Genomic DNA, 19,053 nt, shown 5'->3' on the forward strand with positions numbered 1-19,053 from the left:
AGACAGCATGTACTTACTGTTTCTTGTGTCTCTTCTCTTCCTTTCGTTTGCTTTTGGGGCTAGAGGAGCTAAAGAAGAAACAGCCCATTAATTCAAAGGTGAAAGCATACCTAAAATGTAGTTAAAGACACAGACAAATAGTTAAAGTGCTTGGACAGAGAGCAGGCCCCCTGCATCCAGAAGATGGACAGCCATCAATATCAATCATTACCCCTGAGCAGAGAACCGCTGACAGCACGGCTCTGTGCGGGACACTGAGTCTCACTCAGGCCGAGGATGCGGGGAAACCGAGGGACACGAGTTCAGCTTTGGTAGCTGAGTGAGAGCAGTGGTAATCTGAGTTCAGTCGTAAAATCTGTACTTCTCAGACTTGATTCTAGGCTAGGTCCTGGGCTGAGTCCCTCCTGTCAGCAATCCCAATGCATGACATAAGGGGGTGGAGACATGATTTGATGACAGCCCATTTCACAGATGGGGAAACTGAGCCTCGGTGGGCTAAGACCTTTGTCCAGGATCACACAGGTGAGCTCCAGACTCTGATCGCCTGGGTCCTGGCAAGAGGAAAATGAAATTTTACCCAAACAGAGTCACACCTGGAGAGTCAGCTACAGGTGAAGGCTCGGCCCTAGAAGCAGCAGATTCACCCGTGCGATGGAAAGGTGTGAACTCAAGGCTCAGCTCCGGGGGGACATCAGGCAAACTCCCTGACCAATCGGAGACTGAATTTCCTCAACCGTGAGCCGGGACCATGACTCGGGTTGTGGCACTGACCGGATGGCACTCGCTGGCAAGCAAAGAAAGACATTGGCGCTTCCACCCAGTTGTGGAGAGGGCGGGTACAAGGGTCTTGACTGCTCTCCACGTGGCTTTGGTGATGGAGGAAGCCACCGGCACCTGTCCTTGTCCGGATCTGGGTGTTTGCGTAGCCTGGGGCCATCTAGCTCTCTGTGGGCTTTCTTGTCGCCTCTGCCTCAGTTTCCCCATCTATGAAATGGGACCATTGTCATAGCCCCTGCTCAACAACGGTGAGGATTTGAAAAAACAAAACACAAAAACCCACACAGGGGCCAGACTGAGCGCAGGACCCACACTGTGGTGAGATCTTCTCCGTTAGGGGCCAGGTGCCCAAGTGCCAGTGCCCCCCCCCGGGAATGGCTTCTGGAGAACCATGGGGGTGATATTTCCCTATGTACTATAACAGATATCAACAAGGGTTATGAAAAGGACTCCAGCGCAGCTGGTAGGAGTCATGAGGGAGACCTATCCATGGGGCTAGTCCAGCCTTTTGGCTGTGAGTGAGGCCCAGGAGGACAGAAGGGGGCAGAGCTGGGAAGAAGAAAGAGCTGGGGGGGGGGCGGATTCTTACCTGTGCCTTCTCTTCTTGGAGAATGATCTGATTTGGGGGGTGGGTTGGGATGAGTGGGAGGGCAAGGGAGGTGGGGGAAAGAGGACCGAGAAGGAGGAGGGAAAGAGACAAAGGAGAAAGGAAACGGGAGGGGAGGGGAGAGAAGAAAGACAGGTGAGTGTCTTGCATCTGCAGTCAGGTCTCAGGGAGAGGATGGTCGGCCAGCCCTCCTCCCGCACAGTTCAACCAAGACAAAGGCTGCGGTGATTGCTGAATGTGGGTCTCCCAGCGCCCCTGCCCTGGCCAGTACTGGTTGAACAAGGAAGGCATAGGAGTCCCCTCTTCTTCCTTTCCCCATCCTCCTCTTCCTGCTCTTCCTCCTCCTGCTCTTCCTCCTTCTCCTCTTTCCTCTCCCTCCTCTTTCTTCCTCCTTCTCTTCCTCCTTCTCCTCTTTCCTCTCCCTCCTCTTTCTTCCTCCTCTTCTTCCTTCTCCTCTTTCCTCTCCTCCTCTTCCTCCTCATCTTCTTCCTTCTTCCTTCCTCCTCCTCCTCCTCCACCTCCTCTTCCTCTTTCCTCTTTTTCATCCTCCTCCCCTTCCTCCTCCTTCTCTTCCTCCTCTTCCTCTTTCCTCTCCTCTTCCTCCTCCTCTTCCTTCCTCCTCCTCTTCTTCCTCTTCCTCCTCCTCTTCTTCCTCTTCCTCCTCCTCTTTCCTACTTTTCCCCTTCTCCTCCTTCCTCTTCTTCCTTTGCTTCATCCCCCTTTGTTTGCCTGGCCACCTCCCATCAGCCAGCATCTTTGCAGAGATCCTGTTTTTCCAGAAAGCCTTGCTTGACATCCCCCTCCCCCATCCCTCCCCCACCACCAAGGCAATCCCCCCACCCCCAGCGTGGCCCTCCTGCCATGCGTGAGGTTCTGTGATGACTGTGTTGTGCACAGTCTCCTCCCGTCTGTCTAAACCCTGAGCAAAGGCCGTGTTGTGAAGAGGAGGTGCTCAGAGCAGCTTAGAGAAACTGCCATCTCCAGAGCCGCCCCCCAGGCCTCTACTCTCGTTGTGGTACGCTGTAACCATTTTCTGAGCAGCTCCAGCTCATGTTCTCCACGCCCCATCTCAGGACAAACTTCAGAGCCAGTGTGTCATTAGTAAGAGTACGGGCGTCGCCATACTACAATTTACAATTCCCCATGCTCTCCACTGTCGTGGAGAGAAGTCGAGGGCAGAGAAGTTGTTGTGGCTAACTGTTCTGTTTCTGGGATCCCGGAAGCTCATTTCACAACACATATCGGGTGTTCAAGAAATAGGTGTGGAAATGAGAATTGTTTTTTTAAGTACTCTTAAGCTTTGTCAATTAAGAGATGACGACATATCTCCATGACTGCGCCTGCTCCCATTCAAAGAAAGAAAAGAAAAATCAGCCGTCCCTAACCAAGGCTTTCATAAAAAGAAAAGAAAAATCAGCCATCCCTAACCAAGGCTTTCATAAAAAGAAAAGAAAAATCAGCCATCCCTAACCAAGGTTTTCATAATCTTAGAGAAACAGGAACAAAAGTCCGGTGGAGTTTACTAGGGGGGACTTTGGGATGGACCAGCCACCGAATTTTCTCTCTTCTCTCTCTTTTACAATTTTTTTTTTTGTCCTTCTCCTATTTTTACCTCTGACCTGGCAGGGGGGTGGGAAAGAGAAGGCCGTTTCTAAGCTTTGGTGCATAACAACCTCTTTCTTACAAGAAAATCAAACCTTGGGTGTGAAGTCACACGGTTTTCAGGGTACAGATGTGGCAAAGTCTCCCACACTGAGAGAATCTCTATCCGATCAGAGGCGGGTGACAAGATGCGGTCGAGATTCTCGGGCAGGTCACCGCCTCTCCAACAGCCTCCCAAATTTCTCACCCCCAAAATGAACAACATCTCCCTCATTTCCTGTGACTTAGACTCACTTCCTAATTTGTCCGTGTCTGATTTTAACCACGAGGATGGATAGCATCAGGAAGGCTGGGAAGTGAGGGCTACTGTCCGTGAGAACATTCTAGAAGCACAGGGACTGAGCTATTATACAACAACAATGACTATTTGGCAGGCACTCTGAAGTGAGTTCAAAGAGGCAGAGGAGACCCAGAGGGACCCCTTACCTTTGACCCGTGGCGGTGTAATTGCACAAGTCATTCCCCAGTCAGTGTGGAAGAATAGCAAGCAGAAATGAAATCATGAACCATGCTTTTCCTGGTGCCCACAGCAGCTGGCAAGTGTGGGCAAATGGGTACAGCCCGCCGGTGTGCCTTCTTCTCAATGCACAGAACGGATGGCTGCTTCCGAGAATATTCCCAGGAATATTTCCTTACAGAGAGGCTGCGGCAATGCAGCATCTCCCAATTATAAACCGGAAGCTTGGCCCATGGAGCACAAATTGGAGCCCCCTGGGGTATACCTTCCAATGTTTTGTTTTTCTTCCCCCTGCAACCAGGCACCTGCTGTGTGTGTGTGTGTGTGTGTGTGTGTGTGTGTGTGTGTGTGTGTGTGTGTGTACATGCACATGCGTGAGAATAGTGGATATCTTCTGAAACAGGTTCTCAATGTCTTTTTTGACCCCCCAACTCTGCTCTCTATCCATCCACAAAGATGGATGACCATGGCCGCCATGTTTTGTTTTGTTCCATCACCTAAGACATAGCTCGGACCCACACATCAGAGCCTTCCTTGGAATTCTGGAGTAATGAACAAGACCCAGGAGTTCTGTGTCTGCTTATGACTTGGTCTGCAACATAGGACGTCTTGTGTCCCAACAAGGAGCAGAGAGCAGAGCCAACTCAGGGTCTTGCTTGGGTTCCATCAGTGATCTCTACTGCTCAGCCCCCAGCCTGGCTGGCCCCTGACACCCTCCTATTTTCTTCTAACCAAGCCCTGCTCTGGTCATCCCAACTACAGTCTCAACTTATGCTAATAATAGTACAGAAAGTCAGGTACTGGTAGCTCATGCCTATAATACCAGCTAGTCAGGAGGCTGAGATCTGAAGATCACAATTCACAGCTAACCCAGGCAAGAGAATCCATGAACTCTTATCTCCAATGAACCACCCAAAAAGCCAGAAGTAGAGTTGTGGCTCAATTGGTAGAGTGCCAGCCTTGAGCAAAAATAAATAAATAAATAATAGAGCTAAGGCACAGTGCCCAGGCCTTGAGTTCAAGTGCTATTATTGGCACAGATCAACCAAACGGTACACAGAGAGAATCATTACGTGGCACAAATGACAGGAGATGCTTTCCGGGTCCACGAATTCCTACCCCACCTGGGATTTTCTCATTAACAGCAGCAGAAGGGCAATACCTGCGTCGTTTATGTTTCTTGGAACTTTTCTTCTTCTTTTTCTTGACAGGCGAGGGGCTATAGGATGGAGACCTGTGGGGGAAGGGGGGAGGCAGACTCAGGAGGAGGTATGTCCTCCTCTCCATCTCTGAGACAAGGTCATTCACGAACACTCCAGAAGGATCATCAATACCTAGGCGGGTTTGTTTGTTTTTTAACGCGACTTTGTGAGAAACAGAACCATTCTGCCTAGCTCTAATTAGAAGGGTGTCTCCATCTCGGATACATGGGTCTAGTGTGAGAAAAGAGGCTCAGGTGTTTTCCATAGCAACTTCCAGAAATTCCTATTTGTGTAAGAAAACTGTTGTTTGTTTTTCTTTTTCTTTCTCTTTAAGTTGGCCAATAGCTACAAAGGAAAAAAGAAAAGAAAAAAAAGAACCCCTACCATAATAGCAGAGATAAATGTCTGAGCGACAAGTATGCTTTGAAGGAGTTAACTTTTTCCCCCAAGTACATATATATTCCTACTGAAGAAACAATTGAATCTCAATGCTGGTACTTTCCTGCCATGACACCAAATGCCCATTCTTCCTACAATAGAGAAATTCAACGTTCCTCTATTCCTCCATTAGCATGGCTGGATCTCAGGGTCCCCACCTACTGCTCCCTGCTAGGTCCCGGTAGACCTAACTTGAAGGAGAGTCTTGGAAAGAAACACCTGGAGTTGAGCCCATGGTCCTGGCACTGCTCTCCGCTGCCCCCTGGAGGTTCCTATAAATACTGCCTTGGAGGCTCAGGCCTAATTCTCTTAGCTCTGAGTTTAAGGTCAGGGTGGGGTTTGGAATATGAGAAATACTTGATGTCTAGTTGGAAGCCATCTACAAGGCAATATGGGAGTCTTCTTAAATATGAAAAAAACCTTCTAATCATTTCTAGAGAAACACAGCCCCAAAGAGCCTCTAGTCCAATAAATAACCTAAAAGACCATCCATTACCCTGACCTTTGAACTTTGGTAGACAGAAAGGAATCTCTGAGTGGGGAGCGATGGTAGATCACAGGAATTAAAGAGACAGGTGGTGCCTTGCGTCACCTTCTGATGCTGAAATCGGCTTCCCTTTCATAGTCTTCCATATTCACAGTAATGAGTCAATGTGCAACATTGCTGGTAGCAATTCAATATTTAATATATATGATGATGACTCAATATTCATGGCCATGACGATGCTTATTGACAATGGTAGCCTGACACCAGGAGCAGTGAGTGATTTTCCATCTATTTTCACCCCTAAGAGTCACGTAGCATTGCTATTTATATACTATATATAGATATAATTTTATTGTTATTATCAATGTGTTGTACAGGGAAGGGGGTTGCCATTTTGTAAGTCAGGTAATGAGTATGTTTCTTTTTTCTTTCTTTTTTTTGGGGGGGAGTGGGCAATGTCGACCCTTCCTGCGCTTCCCCCCCGCCCCCCCCCCCCCGTTTCCCCTTCCCATCCCTGCCCACAAGTTGCATAGTTCATTGTCTACATAGATCATTGCTGTTTATTTTTTCCAGAGAAGGAAAAAGGTCCAGCAAGGTGGCGTCCAAGGTCACTCTGAGTGAAGAGGCAGAGAGAGGATTTGAACCCAAGAATGAGATCCATATTCCCTTAATTTTAATTCTGGCTCTTCTCCCAAAAAGGCATCATGCCCTTCCTCCCCTCCCCTGTGCCCCCCTCCCAATCCCCTCACCTCCTTCTCTTCTTCCGGATAGATTTCTTCTTTTTCTTCTTCCCTCGGGATGGAGGTGGTGGGGTCAAATCTCTGGTGTGTGAGACACTGTGAGGGGGAAACTAAGAGTCAGGACAACCAGCAACCAAGGGGAGAACACGGCCTTTTGAAGATGAAAGACCCATAGCAAATACCTAATTACCAACTCATGGTTGATCCGGTCCCAATTCAGATTAAGTGTCTCAAATAAGGACTTAATGTCGGCCTAATGAGACAGACGCGGCATGTTACCCAAACAGCAATTGATTATTTAAAACAGAGTTATCGAGGTTAACTGCTCCTTAATAGATTTATTATTGAATCTGAAAATGGCTCACCTCAGTAAATAAATCACTTTTTAAATAATTAATTGGCAGTCCAGCCCCTTCCCTTCCCTCCTTCCCTCCCTACCCCTTCCTCGCCTCCACTTCCTGCTGGAAGTTTAATAGACGGAGGGAGGTATGTGAGGTAGCAGCTGATTATTAAGAGCGTATTTGCTGAGTTCTAATGTAGGAAGATACATATCTTATATTGCCACCGACCTCAGGAATCTCTGCTCTTCAAGGATAATTATTTCCCATTCAATTAAATTCAAATGCTCAGGCTGCATTGAAATAAAGTCAAGTTATCTTCTTTTATAATTGGGGAAGGCTTCAGAGACTTAAGAAACAAAACAAAACAAAACAAAAAACCCTATCCCACAGCAAAGAGATAGTTTGGTATGAATCCCTGATTGAAAATTAAAACATGCCAACCAACTCAAACTTTAGTGGGAAATATACAGTGTGAATAATAATATTGTTATTTGATACATAATATCATTATTTGATCACTACATAACTAGCATTGCTGCATTTATTATATACTAAGGGTTGCATGTATTTTTTTGTCAGTCATTGGGCTTGAACTTGGGGTCTGGGTGCTGTCCCTGAGCTCTTTTGCTCAAGGCTAGTGCTCTACCACTTTGAGCCACAGCTCTACTTCTAGCTTTCTGGTGGTTAACTGGAGATAAGAGTCTCATGGATTTTCCTGTCCAGGTTGGCTTTGAACTGCTATCCTCAGATCTCAGCCTCCTAAGTAGTTAGGATTATAGGCATGAGACACTGGTGACAGCTGGGTTTTATGTATTTTTGTACACACACACACACACACACACACACACATACACACACACACACAACCATTTTGAACTGAGTGCTTAAAATCCAATCCTAGCTACTCAAGAGGCTGAACTCTAAGGATCATGATTCAAAGCCAGCCTGGTCAGGAAAGTCTGTGAGACTCTTATCTCCAATGAACCACCAAAAGACTGAAAGCAGAGCTGTGGCTCAAGTAGTAGAGCGATAGCCATGAGGGAAAAACAAACAATAACCGCCCCCCCTCAATGAGACAGCATCCTGAGTTCAAGCCCTAATATAGGCAAACACAAGCAACAACACCCAACATTTTGAGGGTGGCATAACTTTTTGGAGGCAGTGTTTGTACTCTAGAATTTGAACTCCATGCCTTGTACTTATTAGGCAGGGATTATACTGCTTGAGCCACACCCTCAGTGCTTTTTGCTTTAGGTCTTCTGTTTTTGCCTGGGCTCAGCCTGGACTGAAATCTTCCTACTAATGCTTCCTGTGGAGCTGGAATTACAGATATGCCCTACATGTCTAGCTTTTGTTGTTGAGATAGGGTATTGCTCCCTCCCTCCCACCCCCCTATCCCTCACCCCAGGCTAGTGTCAAACTGAGATCCTTGATTCCCAAGGAACTGAAATGACAGGCATGAGCTGCCACACCTGGCTTATTTTTTTCTTGTCTTATTTGACAGGTGAAGAAAAATGAGGTTCAGGAAGTTGAGTTGACTTGCCAATGACTGCATGATTAGGAATTTTCTAAGCTGAATTGGAACCTGCATACATCAGTATCAAAAAACAAATCAAGAAAACAAAGCAATAGCCTTCTCAAACTTGTTTGTGTACCCAATCATCGGGAAATGACCCAGATCATTAGAGAGGACATTGCAAAGCACTGTTGTAGTTAATTCCATTTCAGAAGCTGGATTGTTAAGGATGAGTTGAAGAGCAATAAGTGATTAGAATATACATCAGGGTCTCCTCATCACCAGTCAATAATCACTGCATAGTCACATCTACAATATTTTCCCCAGAGAGTCACTTTGAGCAAGTTAAAAATAAACATTAGTCAGGTGTGGTACTTCATCCCTGTAATCCCGGCTCTCTACAGAGACTAAGGCAGGAGAATCACGAGGTCCAGCCAGCCTGAGGCTGCCCTGTTTAGAGTCTCCAAAACCAAACACAGTGAGGGATGAAGTCCTTAATGGCTGGATTCACTTTACAAGTTATGAAGTGCAGAGCCCAGCATCCCCCAGTGCAGGAATGCATGATCTGCTTGTATCCATGCAGGGGGGAGTCACTTCCAAGTTATTTTTTCTCCTAAGAGTGCTTGACACACACCAAGAGCCCAATGATCACTTGTCAAGTGACCCAGGGAGGGAGGCGTGGATACAGAATCGGAGCTGTTTGTTAAGAATCACCTTGTTTCCCATAAACACCCAGCAGCACCACACCGGCTCCCCAGGCTGAGACCTCCGTACTCCCAAACATGGAGCATTCTCATGAGTTGATGATGAGGATGAGGATGATGATGATGAGGAGGAGGAGGAGGAGGAGAAGGAGGAGGAGGAGGAGGAGGAGGAGGAGGAGGGAGGCAGGAATGTACGCAGAGGACTCTCAGAGAGAAATCTGGAAGGAGGAAGGGAGGAAGGCTGGGAGACTTAGTCCTGAAAGAGTGCTGAAGAGGACTGAATGACAAAGTGTATATTCTATGTATATATATAATTATATTCTACGAATATGTATGAATAGGACACATAATATTACTACTGATATGATTAATAAAATATAGTCTACTTATTGCATAACTATATATTATATGCTATATAGAGATATTATTTCACATACTATATACTATATATAACCAGATACTATATATTAAAGTATCATGATACACTGTATCCTATATCTATGATCTATAGTATCATAATTCCATCTACTAAGCACTGTCCATCACACACTGTTTAAAAAGTGGACAGGAAGGAGGAAGGAAGCATGGAAATACAAGTCAGGGGTGAGCTTGCTCAAAGCACCATGTCTGTTAATATAGAATCACAACAATGAAACCCCCTTGTGTTATTAATGGATGCTAACTCAAGGGGGGGGGGGAGAGAGAGAGAGAGAGAGAGAGAGAGAGAGAGAGAGAGAGAGAGAGAGAGAGAGAGAGAGAGAGAGAGTTGGAACATATTCGGGTGGGACAAAGATAGGTCGGGCTGTACCTGCACATTTAAGATTCAAAACTTAAAACTAGAAGTCGAGGCCTGGGCTGACTTTTTCAGTAACATCTGCAGCAGATGTGGTGAGCTCAGTAAAGATCGAAGGGTCTGGCACCCTTCCTCGGCCTCTCAGACCTCTGTAAGGCATCGCCCCGCCCCTTGCTGGCCGAGCCCCTGTTGCGTAGACAAGGCTTTGGAGGTTGTGTCCAAATCGCTGACTGAGGGATCGGATGCAAAGATCGGAGCTGAAATGGCAGGGATGATGACCAATGGGCCGAATATAGCCCGCCTCCTGTTGTCATAGAAACCGTCTCCTTGGGTCTCAGGCAGGCCGACAGGTGTGCATGTCTGTGCCGTGTGTTTTGTGTCGCGATGAAGGCAGCTGTGACAGATGCCACTGGGCCCACAAGTCATTATATGGACCATCTGGTCCCCTCCACTTACCGGCCTCTGGTTGAAGGGTCTCAAGGAGGAGCGGGTAACAGAGAGAGGACATACCGGGTGGAAGGAGTCTGGAAGGTTGCTGCACCTGCAGCCTGGGGTGCGATGGAAGGGCGGCATCTCACCTGCGTGCTCTGCTGGGACCCCGCTGGCTGCAGGCCCTGTCTCTCTCCCAGCTGTTGGTGCCCAAGGTCCCGGTGGCCAGACCCTGGCCCAGCTTTTCTGATGATCCATCCTGGGCTGGAACTATGGGACTGCTCTGAGGTTCTGCCCTACAAAGGGAAAGAGATGATTCAAGGGTGTTAGTGTTCACGAAACACTTCATCCAGTGCTCAGAACTCCTACGGTTGTCCAGCTTTTCTGGCAATTGGGTGGCGGCTGCTAGTGTATCTGTGGTATCTTGACTCTGAGCGTAATGACATGATACTTTCTGTTCTAGGGTCTTCTCTATCTTTCTCTTGCATGGTCATACTAACGTTTGGGCTTCATATTCTAAAGGCAAAGTCTCCTGAGGGCAGAGATTGCCTGAACTAGTTCAGAATTTACAAGACAGAAATGAACTTGAACTAGCTGAAGCTACTCAGATTTCAGAGTTGTTTTTTTTTTGGGGGGGGGGGGGAGTTGTTTTGGTACCAGTCCTGAGGCTTGAACTCAGGACCTGGGCACTGTTGCTGAGCATGTTTTGCTCAAGGCTAGCACTCTACCACTTGAGCCACAGCACCACTTCCTGCCTTTTTGGAGTAGCTTTACTGAAGATAAGAGTCTCATGGACTTCCTGCCTGGGCTGGATTCGAACCACAATCCTCAGGTCTCAGCCTCCTGAGTAGCTAGGATTCCAGGGTGAGCCATGGGTACCTGGCAGGTTTCAGAGCAAATCTTACCCTGTCCTGACTAACACACAGACACTGGAAGCCAGCTTTTCTCTTCCCATCTCAAGATCTCATTGGAGGATAAAGCACAGATCTACACTTCTCTTCCTTCTCTGTCCCCTCTTATCTGATGGTGGCAATTTGAATATGCTAAAGAGAGGCGCTAAAGTGCTTCCTTCCAGTGAAAAATAACAAATAAGATGCTTTGAAAGACAGAGAGACAGAGAAACACAGAGAAAGAAACAGAGAGAGAGAATGAGAAAAGGGAAAATGTTTATACAACTTTTATTACAGGGGGTTGTCACAAATGGTTCACTTGATTGATTATTAATCCCATTAATGCCAGGCCCGACTCACAAATGGAATTTTCTCCTAGGCACATATATGTTCCAGGAAAACAAAACATGGTCTGTGTGGTGTTAAACACGTGTTTCAGGCATGCCCCGAGGATCCTGGAGCCCTAGTGGAGATGGAGATGGAGTTTAGCCTCTGTAGAATCTGGGACCAGCCAGGTCCTACAGAGTTACAGTTACTCAGAAACTGAGTTACAGTTTCCCCGGTTATAAAACAGGGGACACCCATCAGTCCATGGGTGGTTGAGTTTTGAAGGGCAAAGAGAGGTAATCAATGCAAGCAAAAAGATCATGGAAGTGGAATTTTTGTCATCACTGTTTTTATTGTTTCCTTTTACTTCCTGGTAAATCAACGAACCACTTGTGGCAGTTGCTGACAATTCTGAGATTACCCCCCCCACACACACACACACTCCTTCTGCCACCAACGTAGACCTTCAGTAATACAGGGGCATCATCAGTGGGTATCATCTCTTGATGTGAGGCCCAGGCATTGCCTGGTCACTCAGCCTTTGGAGAGCCTGTCACTCAAAGACCTGGCTCTTAACCAAGTGGAGTCAGGAGTATTTTTTAAGGGAGCATGAGGGTGGGGTCACAGGTAAACTGTGTGTCTTGAGAACTCTCCATCCCCCCCCCCCACTCACCCTGCTCTCAGAACCCCACAATGATTATCAGTCAGACACTTAAGCTATCCAGACACGGATCTTATTTCTCTCCTCTTGATGATTGTGTGAATGTAGTGACTCATTTGTAATGACCACAGTGGTATAGAGTGACTATTTGTGACTACAACTGGCCGTTAAACACAGCTTTTGAGCTCTTTGTTCTCTTGAATGGTGGGGAAGTTGGCCGCCATGTTGGAAGGAAGCTCAAGCAGACCCGTGGAGAGGCCTTAGTGAGGAGCCAAAGCCTCCCACCAACAACCAGCACCAACACTTCAGCTAGGCAAGCGAGACATCTTGGCGGTGGGTCCTCCAACACCAACCAAGCTTTTCAAGGAGACTATAGCCATGGTTGACATCTGACCATGATCTCATGAAAGGTAGAAAGCCAGAATTACCCAGCCAGGTCCCAACTCTTAGAAACTGTGAGACATATCTGGATTATGGCTTTGGGGGTCACAACAACTTGGGAGGAGGTGTTAATTTACTGCACAGTTGTGTGTGACTTTGTCATAGGTGTCTGCAGAAAAGTATATTCCAGGCAGAAGTACAAGAAGAGCAAGTACAAGACTCTAAGCATACATGAACACTTGTTCTTAGCAATATTTGTTCAATGAACAGATTTTTTTAAAAGGTCAGTGGATCATCTGAAGAGAACATTGAGAAGTTGGAAAGCACTTCACAATGTTTTGGGCAAATCTTGTTGCTTTATAGTTGATGGGAATAGAAATCCAAAGAGGATGAATCACCCAACCAGTGCTTTTATCTTCTGGATTGTTCAATCCCTTCTCTATTCTGATTCATATTTGTTTTGTAACAAATAGGAACACATAGGAATTTTGGACTTTGGGACATTACAGAAAACCAAGGTGTGTGTGTGTGCAAGTGGCTCCTGCCTGTTACCCTAGCTACTCAGGAAGCTGAGATCTAAGGATCATGGTTCAAAGCCAGCCTGGGCAGAAAAGTCCCTGTGAGATTCTTATCTCCAATTAACCACTCAAAACCTGGAAGTGGCGACATGGCTCAAGTGGTAAAGCACTAGCCTTGAGCACAAAGAGGCTTGGGGACAGCACCCAGGATCAAGTCCCACAACAGAAAAAAATAGCTGAAAGTAGATGTGTGGCTCAAGCATCAGCCTTGAGCAAGAGTACAAGGCCCTGAGTTCAAGACCCCATATTGATATACACAGAGACACCCACCCCCCACAACACACACACATGAATCTGTACCAGAAGCAATCCTACTAGAGGTAGAAACAGACAGGTATGATGGATTTTGCCATGGATATGGGCATGGTGCTGGGTGGTAGAACTCAGAGTTGTGTCTGATAAAGTAGTCGGTCTGAAGTAGAGCGGGGGCTGGCAGGTGTTTCTGCCTTCCAGGGCACCGAAGCAGAAGCATCAGAGTAGAGACAGCATGCTCCCATGTGCACTTACGGGAGGAACAAAATACATGGAATTGAGCCAGGCATCAGTCGCTCATGCCTGTCATCCTAGGTACTCAGAAGGCTGAGATCTGAGGATTGTGGTTCAAAGCCAGCCTGGGCAGGAAAGTTCATGCGATTCATATATCCAATGAACCACCATGAAGCTGGAAGCGGAGCTGTGGCTCAAGTGGTAGAGTGCTAGTCTTGAGCAAAAAAAAAGCTTGGGGACAGTGCCAAGGCTGTGAGTTCAAACCTTAGGACTAGCAACAACCCTAACAAAAAAGACCCATGGACTGGATGAATTGGTGTAACATTACACTCTTGATTCTTGCTCGGATCTCACCTTCCTGGGTCTTACCTTAGTGAGATTTTGCAATGAAGCTAACAGAAATAGGATACATTTACAGGAATTGTGGGGGGGGGGGTGTGGGAAGAAAGGTATCCTTCATAGCATAACTTTGAGGATCTTTTTTTTCTTAAGATGGTCAACATTAAGAAATATTCAGAAAGCAAGTCAACAAGGTTTTCCAAGCAGGGCACAGTTTCCAGAGCACCCCCAAAATGTTAAAATAATCAAGATCCCTAGGCCCCATCCTAGCTAGAATGAATATGTCTTAAAGGGGCGAACCCAGGATTCTGTGTCTTTAAGAAAACTTGTAGATAATTCAGTTTCCTGTCAGGCCAAGAGTAAAATCCATCAGCTACGCCAACCTCCTCTCTCACCCCGCTCTCTACCCCTCCCACTGCTCTACCCACAGGGCCTCCTTGCTGTTTCTCAAATAGGTCACAAGCTTTTCTGCCCAGGGCTTTTGCTCTTGCTGTTTCTGACACCTGGCCTACAGTTCTTCTGGTAATTTGCATGGAAACTCCTCTCATTCAAATATCATTTTCTCAGAGAATGCTCCCTGACCCCCTAATTTCACCTTGCTCCCTTTAACCTTACCAGGCTAGGAACCACGGGGCCCATCATAACCCCCTCTCCCTCCCCTTCCCCCTCCTTCTTTCCCTTCCCCTTTCCCTCCCTCTCTTTCTTCCCTTCTTCCTTCCTTCTTCCTTCCGTCCTTCACTCCTTTGTTGAGACAGAGCCTCTCTAAGTAGCTCAGGCTGGCCTTTAACTATCAAGCCTCATGCTTGCCCCTATGCCCAGCTTTTCTGATTTCTCCTCATAGCATCTGTTACTATTCTATGTTTATTGGCTAGTCAGTTATCTTCTGGACATAAGCTTCATGAGACAGGCACCTTCCCTTACCACTGGATCTCCAAAGATACAGTGTCTGGATATGGGGGTCCTTTTGTACTCAGGGGAGGCTGAATGGATGGGTGGAAGGATGAAAGGAAGGAAGGAAAGATGGATGGATGGACGGACAAATGAATTCTGAGGGCTGATCTCACTCGAGAACTGTGGCTCAGGCTCTACTTGTGTGTCTTCAAAGAAAACATCAGAGAGGTCCAGGGAGAAAGAGCCATGCCAAGTCCTGCAGCTCTTCAAAGCGGAGTCCGCCCTCAGCCCCCACCCCTGCCCATCCTCCTCCCCTCCTCCCCCTCCTCCGGCTTCACAGCCTTGTGGTTCTTAAAGGAAAGTCCCAGCTACCTCGTTTTCACCACACAGCTCTACAAGGTAAGCCTTAGAAAATAAAATAAAAAGTACTTCAAGTGAGGTCTTGGGGAGACAGACGCGTGGAGGCCTGGCCTCTGCCCTTCCTGGAGGGAGGGGCATCGGTGCCCCATTCCTCAAGCCTCACCCCCCCCCACCCTGAGCTCCTGCCAATCAAGGGCTGTCGGCGTAGTCATGGCAACCAGCAGATGCTGAGCTTGGGATACAGGGCCAGGGCTCAACTTTCCACCAAACCCTCTCAGAGGCCTGTGGCAGAGCCTTCCGGCCCAAGTCCTGTCCCGAGCTAATACCATTTGAGAATCAGAGGTAGACAACAGGTGAACAAGCAGACTCCCATATTCAGCTGGCACACGCACAGAGAAGGGAAACTGAGGCCTCAAGAGGCAGTACTTGTCAGTCAGTCCCCCCACCTTAGGCCAGAGCCCCTCAATCTGCTGCTTTCCATAGGCATCAAAAGCCCAGACCCGAACCTGAATGTCACCCCGGACCACCTCCAGGGAGCAGACGGAGTTGGCTGGTTTACCAGTGCCTTGGCCAGAGGCCCTTACACTGCGCTGTCATCAAGCTCTCGGCATTCCCAGGCTCTGTCAAGGTTAATCTATTTAATTAAGCCTGGTTGGCGGAAATCTCAGGAGCTTGGCCCTGGTGGCTGGAAACGGCATCGAACTTGAACTTGAGAGAACTTGGGGCCGGATGGCGCAGAGATGCATCATTTGACTACACCGGGGAGGAGCCCGCGCTCCGCTTAGCAGAAGCCGAGTGACAACGAAGAGAAGCAGACGGGGCTGGCGAGTCTCTGCATCTCAGTCATGGTCCCGCAGTTGTTTTCTGAACATCTCACTAGCCATCCATCCTCTTTGTCCTGAAGCTGCCACTTTGAGCAGACAGACAGACTGACAGATGGCTACCCTGGGAATGACAGCCTGGGGAATGTTGGCGCGGGGCATGAAAAGTTTCCCCAAGTGAGAAAGTGGCCCTGGGCCAAGACACAGCGGAGGACCTTCAAGGCATGGCTGAGGATGCCGGGAGTCAGGACAGACTTGAGGTGAGGGCTTGGATGGCAGGCATGCAAACGGAGGAGGCTTGGATCTTTCTGGTGCTTTCTGGGCCTGGTGCATGTACCAAGTCACCAGGAGATTAGAACCTGGATGCCGGTGTGGTGCCTCCAGTCAGCAGCCTGTGCTTCTGCACGTCTAACCCATCCCACGTGGTGCTGCTTTCCCTGGGAGTAGCCGGGTGGCAGAGTCTACCTGGGGTTTGGCCTTGTTGCTGAAGGCTGACCTCTGTGGCCTGGTGTGGCACGTTACCACGAGATGAGAACAGTTCATGGTGTGCTCAGGGCTGAGACTGAGAGTGTGCGTGCGTGCGTGTGCGTGTGTGTGTGTGCGTGCGCACAGACCAGTGTGTAATGTTCACTCTTGTTTATCAATAATCACCAGGTTCTTCAGATGGGATCAAAGGACAGAAGAACCATCTGGAAAAAGGAATCAGCTCAGCATTTTGTAGCAGGCAGGTCTGGGCACCCGGCCACCTGGGATTCAAACTCCCATGGCAGAACCTGTCCGGCAGCTGCTCCCCCAAACCGTTGAGGGTGTGTGGGGAGGAGCATCGTTGCTCCCGCCCCTCAGCCAACTGCTCACCCCCGCCCCCATGCCTCAGTAGACCAAGGCTGCCTGGCGCTGAGTGGGTGCCGAGCTCCAGAAACTGTGCCAGGGACCCCTCCCCCCGTCCCCCACAAAGCCTCCAGCTCAGCTGAGGGGGAGGGGGAGATACGAAACCAGCCCCCCCACAAAGATTCCTTCAAGAGAGGGAGAGATGGGGACACAGAGGTAGTTCTGGGGGCCAGGCGAGCGGTAAGCACACCCCACCTGCTCCCATCGTGACGCTGTGTCTCGGGGGCTTCAGAGCCTCTGAACGAACCAGCCAGACCCTCGGATGGATAAGCGAGGTTTCCAATACAGGGCAGGCAGAACGCATCCAAGTAGCTCATGCCTAGAATCCCAGCTTCCCAGGAGGTAGAGGTAGGAGGATCCATGTCTAGCTTACATGAGGGGTTAAGAAAAACCCAAAACCTATATAAGGTCCTACGTGAAAAAAATAACCAAAACCAAAAAGGGGGAGGGAGGGACTGGGGTGTGGTTCAAGCCGCAGAGCTCCTGCCCAGCAAGCACTAGGCCCATCTGCAGTTCTGCACCAAAGTAAAAGAAAATGGACTGGAGGATCTGGGGACCAAGGACACCCAGTGGGACAGACATCTGGGGAAGAGACAGACAGCAGCCCTGAAGCCAACGGCCAGACCATGCATTGAATCTACTCATCATTCATTCATTCACTCGTTCATTCATCCAGGGAGCACATCCTGAGGAACATGCCCAGGCCGTGACGGGTTGGGTGTCTTTCGTATCTCCCCCGGGCAGCGATGGATGATGGTGAAGGTTTGAACGACTTGAGCAGGGGGAAACTGTGACAAAGTCAGAATCAGCTCCTCCCAGGCCTGCTTCAGCCCCCCTGCAGCCTTCCTCCACGTGGTCCATGGACCTCATGCAGGGCCGGGGACATTCGTGTGAATTTATGCACGAATTTTCGTCCCAGGTCACACCTCCCTCCCCCGAGGGCCGGGAGGAGTTTCCGTTTTGTGCAGAGTTTTTATATTCATTAAAGTTGGCTACCCTTTTCATGATCATCACTTTTATGGCAATACTGAGCTTTCGAACTCCGCACCTCTTGCTTCTGAAGCAGCCCTGCCCCGCCCCCCCGCAGAGCCACGCCTTCGGCCTCGAGTTGTGCTGGTTCTGTTTTGAGATGGGGGTCTCATTTTCCTGTCTCGGGTGGGATCCTTTGATGTGAGGCTTCCAGGAAGCCGGGACACCAGCCCCGAGGCTCAAGAGAAGGGAGGGGGTGAGGACGGCTCAGGAACTTTTCTGCCCAAGCTGGCCTTAAACTATGATCCTGCCTATTTCAGCCTCCCAAGTTGTTGGGATTATAAGCATGAACCAGCGTACACAAGCTTATTGTTACTCTTGTGGCTGTTTTCAACGGATGAAACCATAAGTAGAACAAACAAAAGCCTAGTTTCCCCTTTTCACAACAGCTGATTGGGGAAAACATAAAGAAAAGGAAGAAGACGGAGGAGAAGGAAGAGGAGGAGGAAGAGGAGGAGGAAGAGGAGGAGGAGGAGGAGGAGGAGGAGGAGGAGGAGGGGGAGGAGGAGGAGGAGGAGGAGGAGGAGGGGGAGGAGGAGGAGGGGGAGGGGGAGGAGGAGGAGGAGGAGGAGGAGGAGGGGGAGGAGGAGGAGGAGGAAGAGGAGGAGGAGGAGGAGGAGGAGACCAGTGAAAAGTCTACCTTGGTCTCAGGAAGGCTGCAAGAGATATCAATGGAAGATGGCAAAGACACTTTGATACCAGCACTCAGGCGGATGTGTTTACGAAGTCGGTTTGATTACAGGTGCTAAAAATACCCCCCTTTCAAATTTAGGATCCCCAGAACGTCACCCTAACGCTTTACCCAAAAGCAGTGCTTTAATTTTGATTTCATTTTATTTTTTTAAAATCTGTTCCCTAACCCCCACCATCTCCTTTGATGCCAGAGTCCCAGAGTTTGTTACCGAGAATCATAATGGCAAATCACGGAGACGTTTTCCTCTGATTACACAGAGGATTCTGGGTGCGTGAAGCTCCCCGCTCTGCCCCGCCCAGCCGGCCGTTTCTCTGAATCAGCAAAGCGCCAGCTGTGTCCTTCTGCTTCCCTGGGGGGTGGGGGGGGTTGAATACAGCTTTCCCAAAATAAATCTCCCTTCCAGGGCAATCTTCCTCCACTCCCCCACCCCCTCCCCCACCCTGTCCCTTCCAGTCCAGTTGTGTACTTTATTTCCTTGGGGATTCAGAACATTACCTTCAGCGTGCTCTATCCCCTGAGCCACGTCCCCCTGTTCTTTGTGCTTTTCTTCAGTAG

General features: G+C 48.7%; 1 protein-coding gene across 1 annotated transcript in view; it reads right to left on the bottom strand.

Annotated features, from left to right (window-relative positions):
* Srrm4 (serine/arginine repetitive matrix 4) overlaps positions 1-19,053 on the bottom strand; it is a 100,544-nt gene that overhangs the window by 29,138 nt on the left and 52,353 nt on the right. Inside the window, exons 2-6 of the mRNA XM_070026428.1 lie at positions 10,303-10,449; positions 6,380-6,466; positions 4,666-4,737; positions 1,367-1,393; positions 18-68 (exon numbers count right to left, since the gene is read on the bottom strand). Coding sequence (XP_069882529.1) covers positions 18-68; positions 1,367-1,393; positions 4,666-4,737; positions 6,380-6,466; positions 10,303-10,449 — 384 coding nt within the window. The remainder of the gene's footprint in view (positions 1-17; positions 69-1,366; positions 1,394-4,665; positions 4,738-6,379; positions 6,467-10,302; positions 10,450-19,053) is intronic.

The sequence above is a fragment of the Dipodomys merriami genome, unplaced genomic scaffold, assembly GCF_024711535.1.
Source record: "Dipodomys merriami isolate MVZ:Mamm:240054 unplaced genomic scaffold, mDipMer1.0.p SCAF_177, whole genome shotgun sequence".
Taxonomy (NCBI): Eukaryota; Metazoa; Chordata; class Mammalia; order Rodentia; family Heteromyidae; genus Dipodomys; species Dipodomys merriami.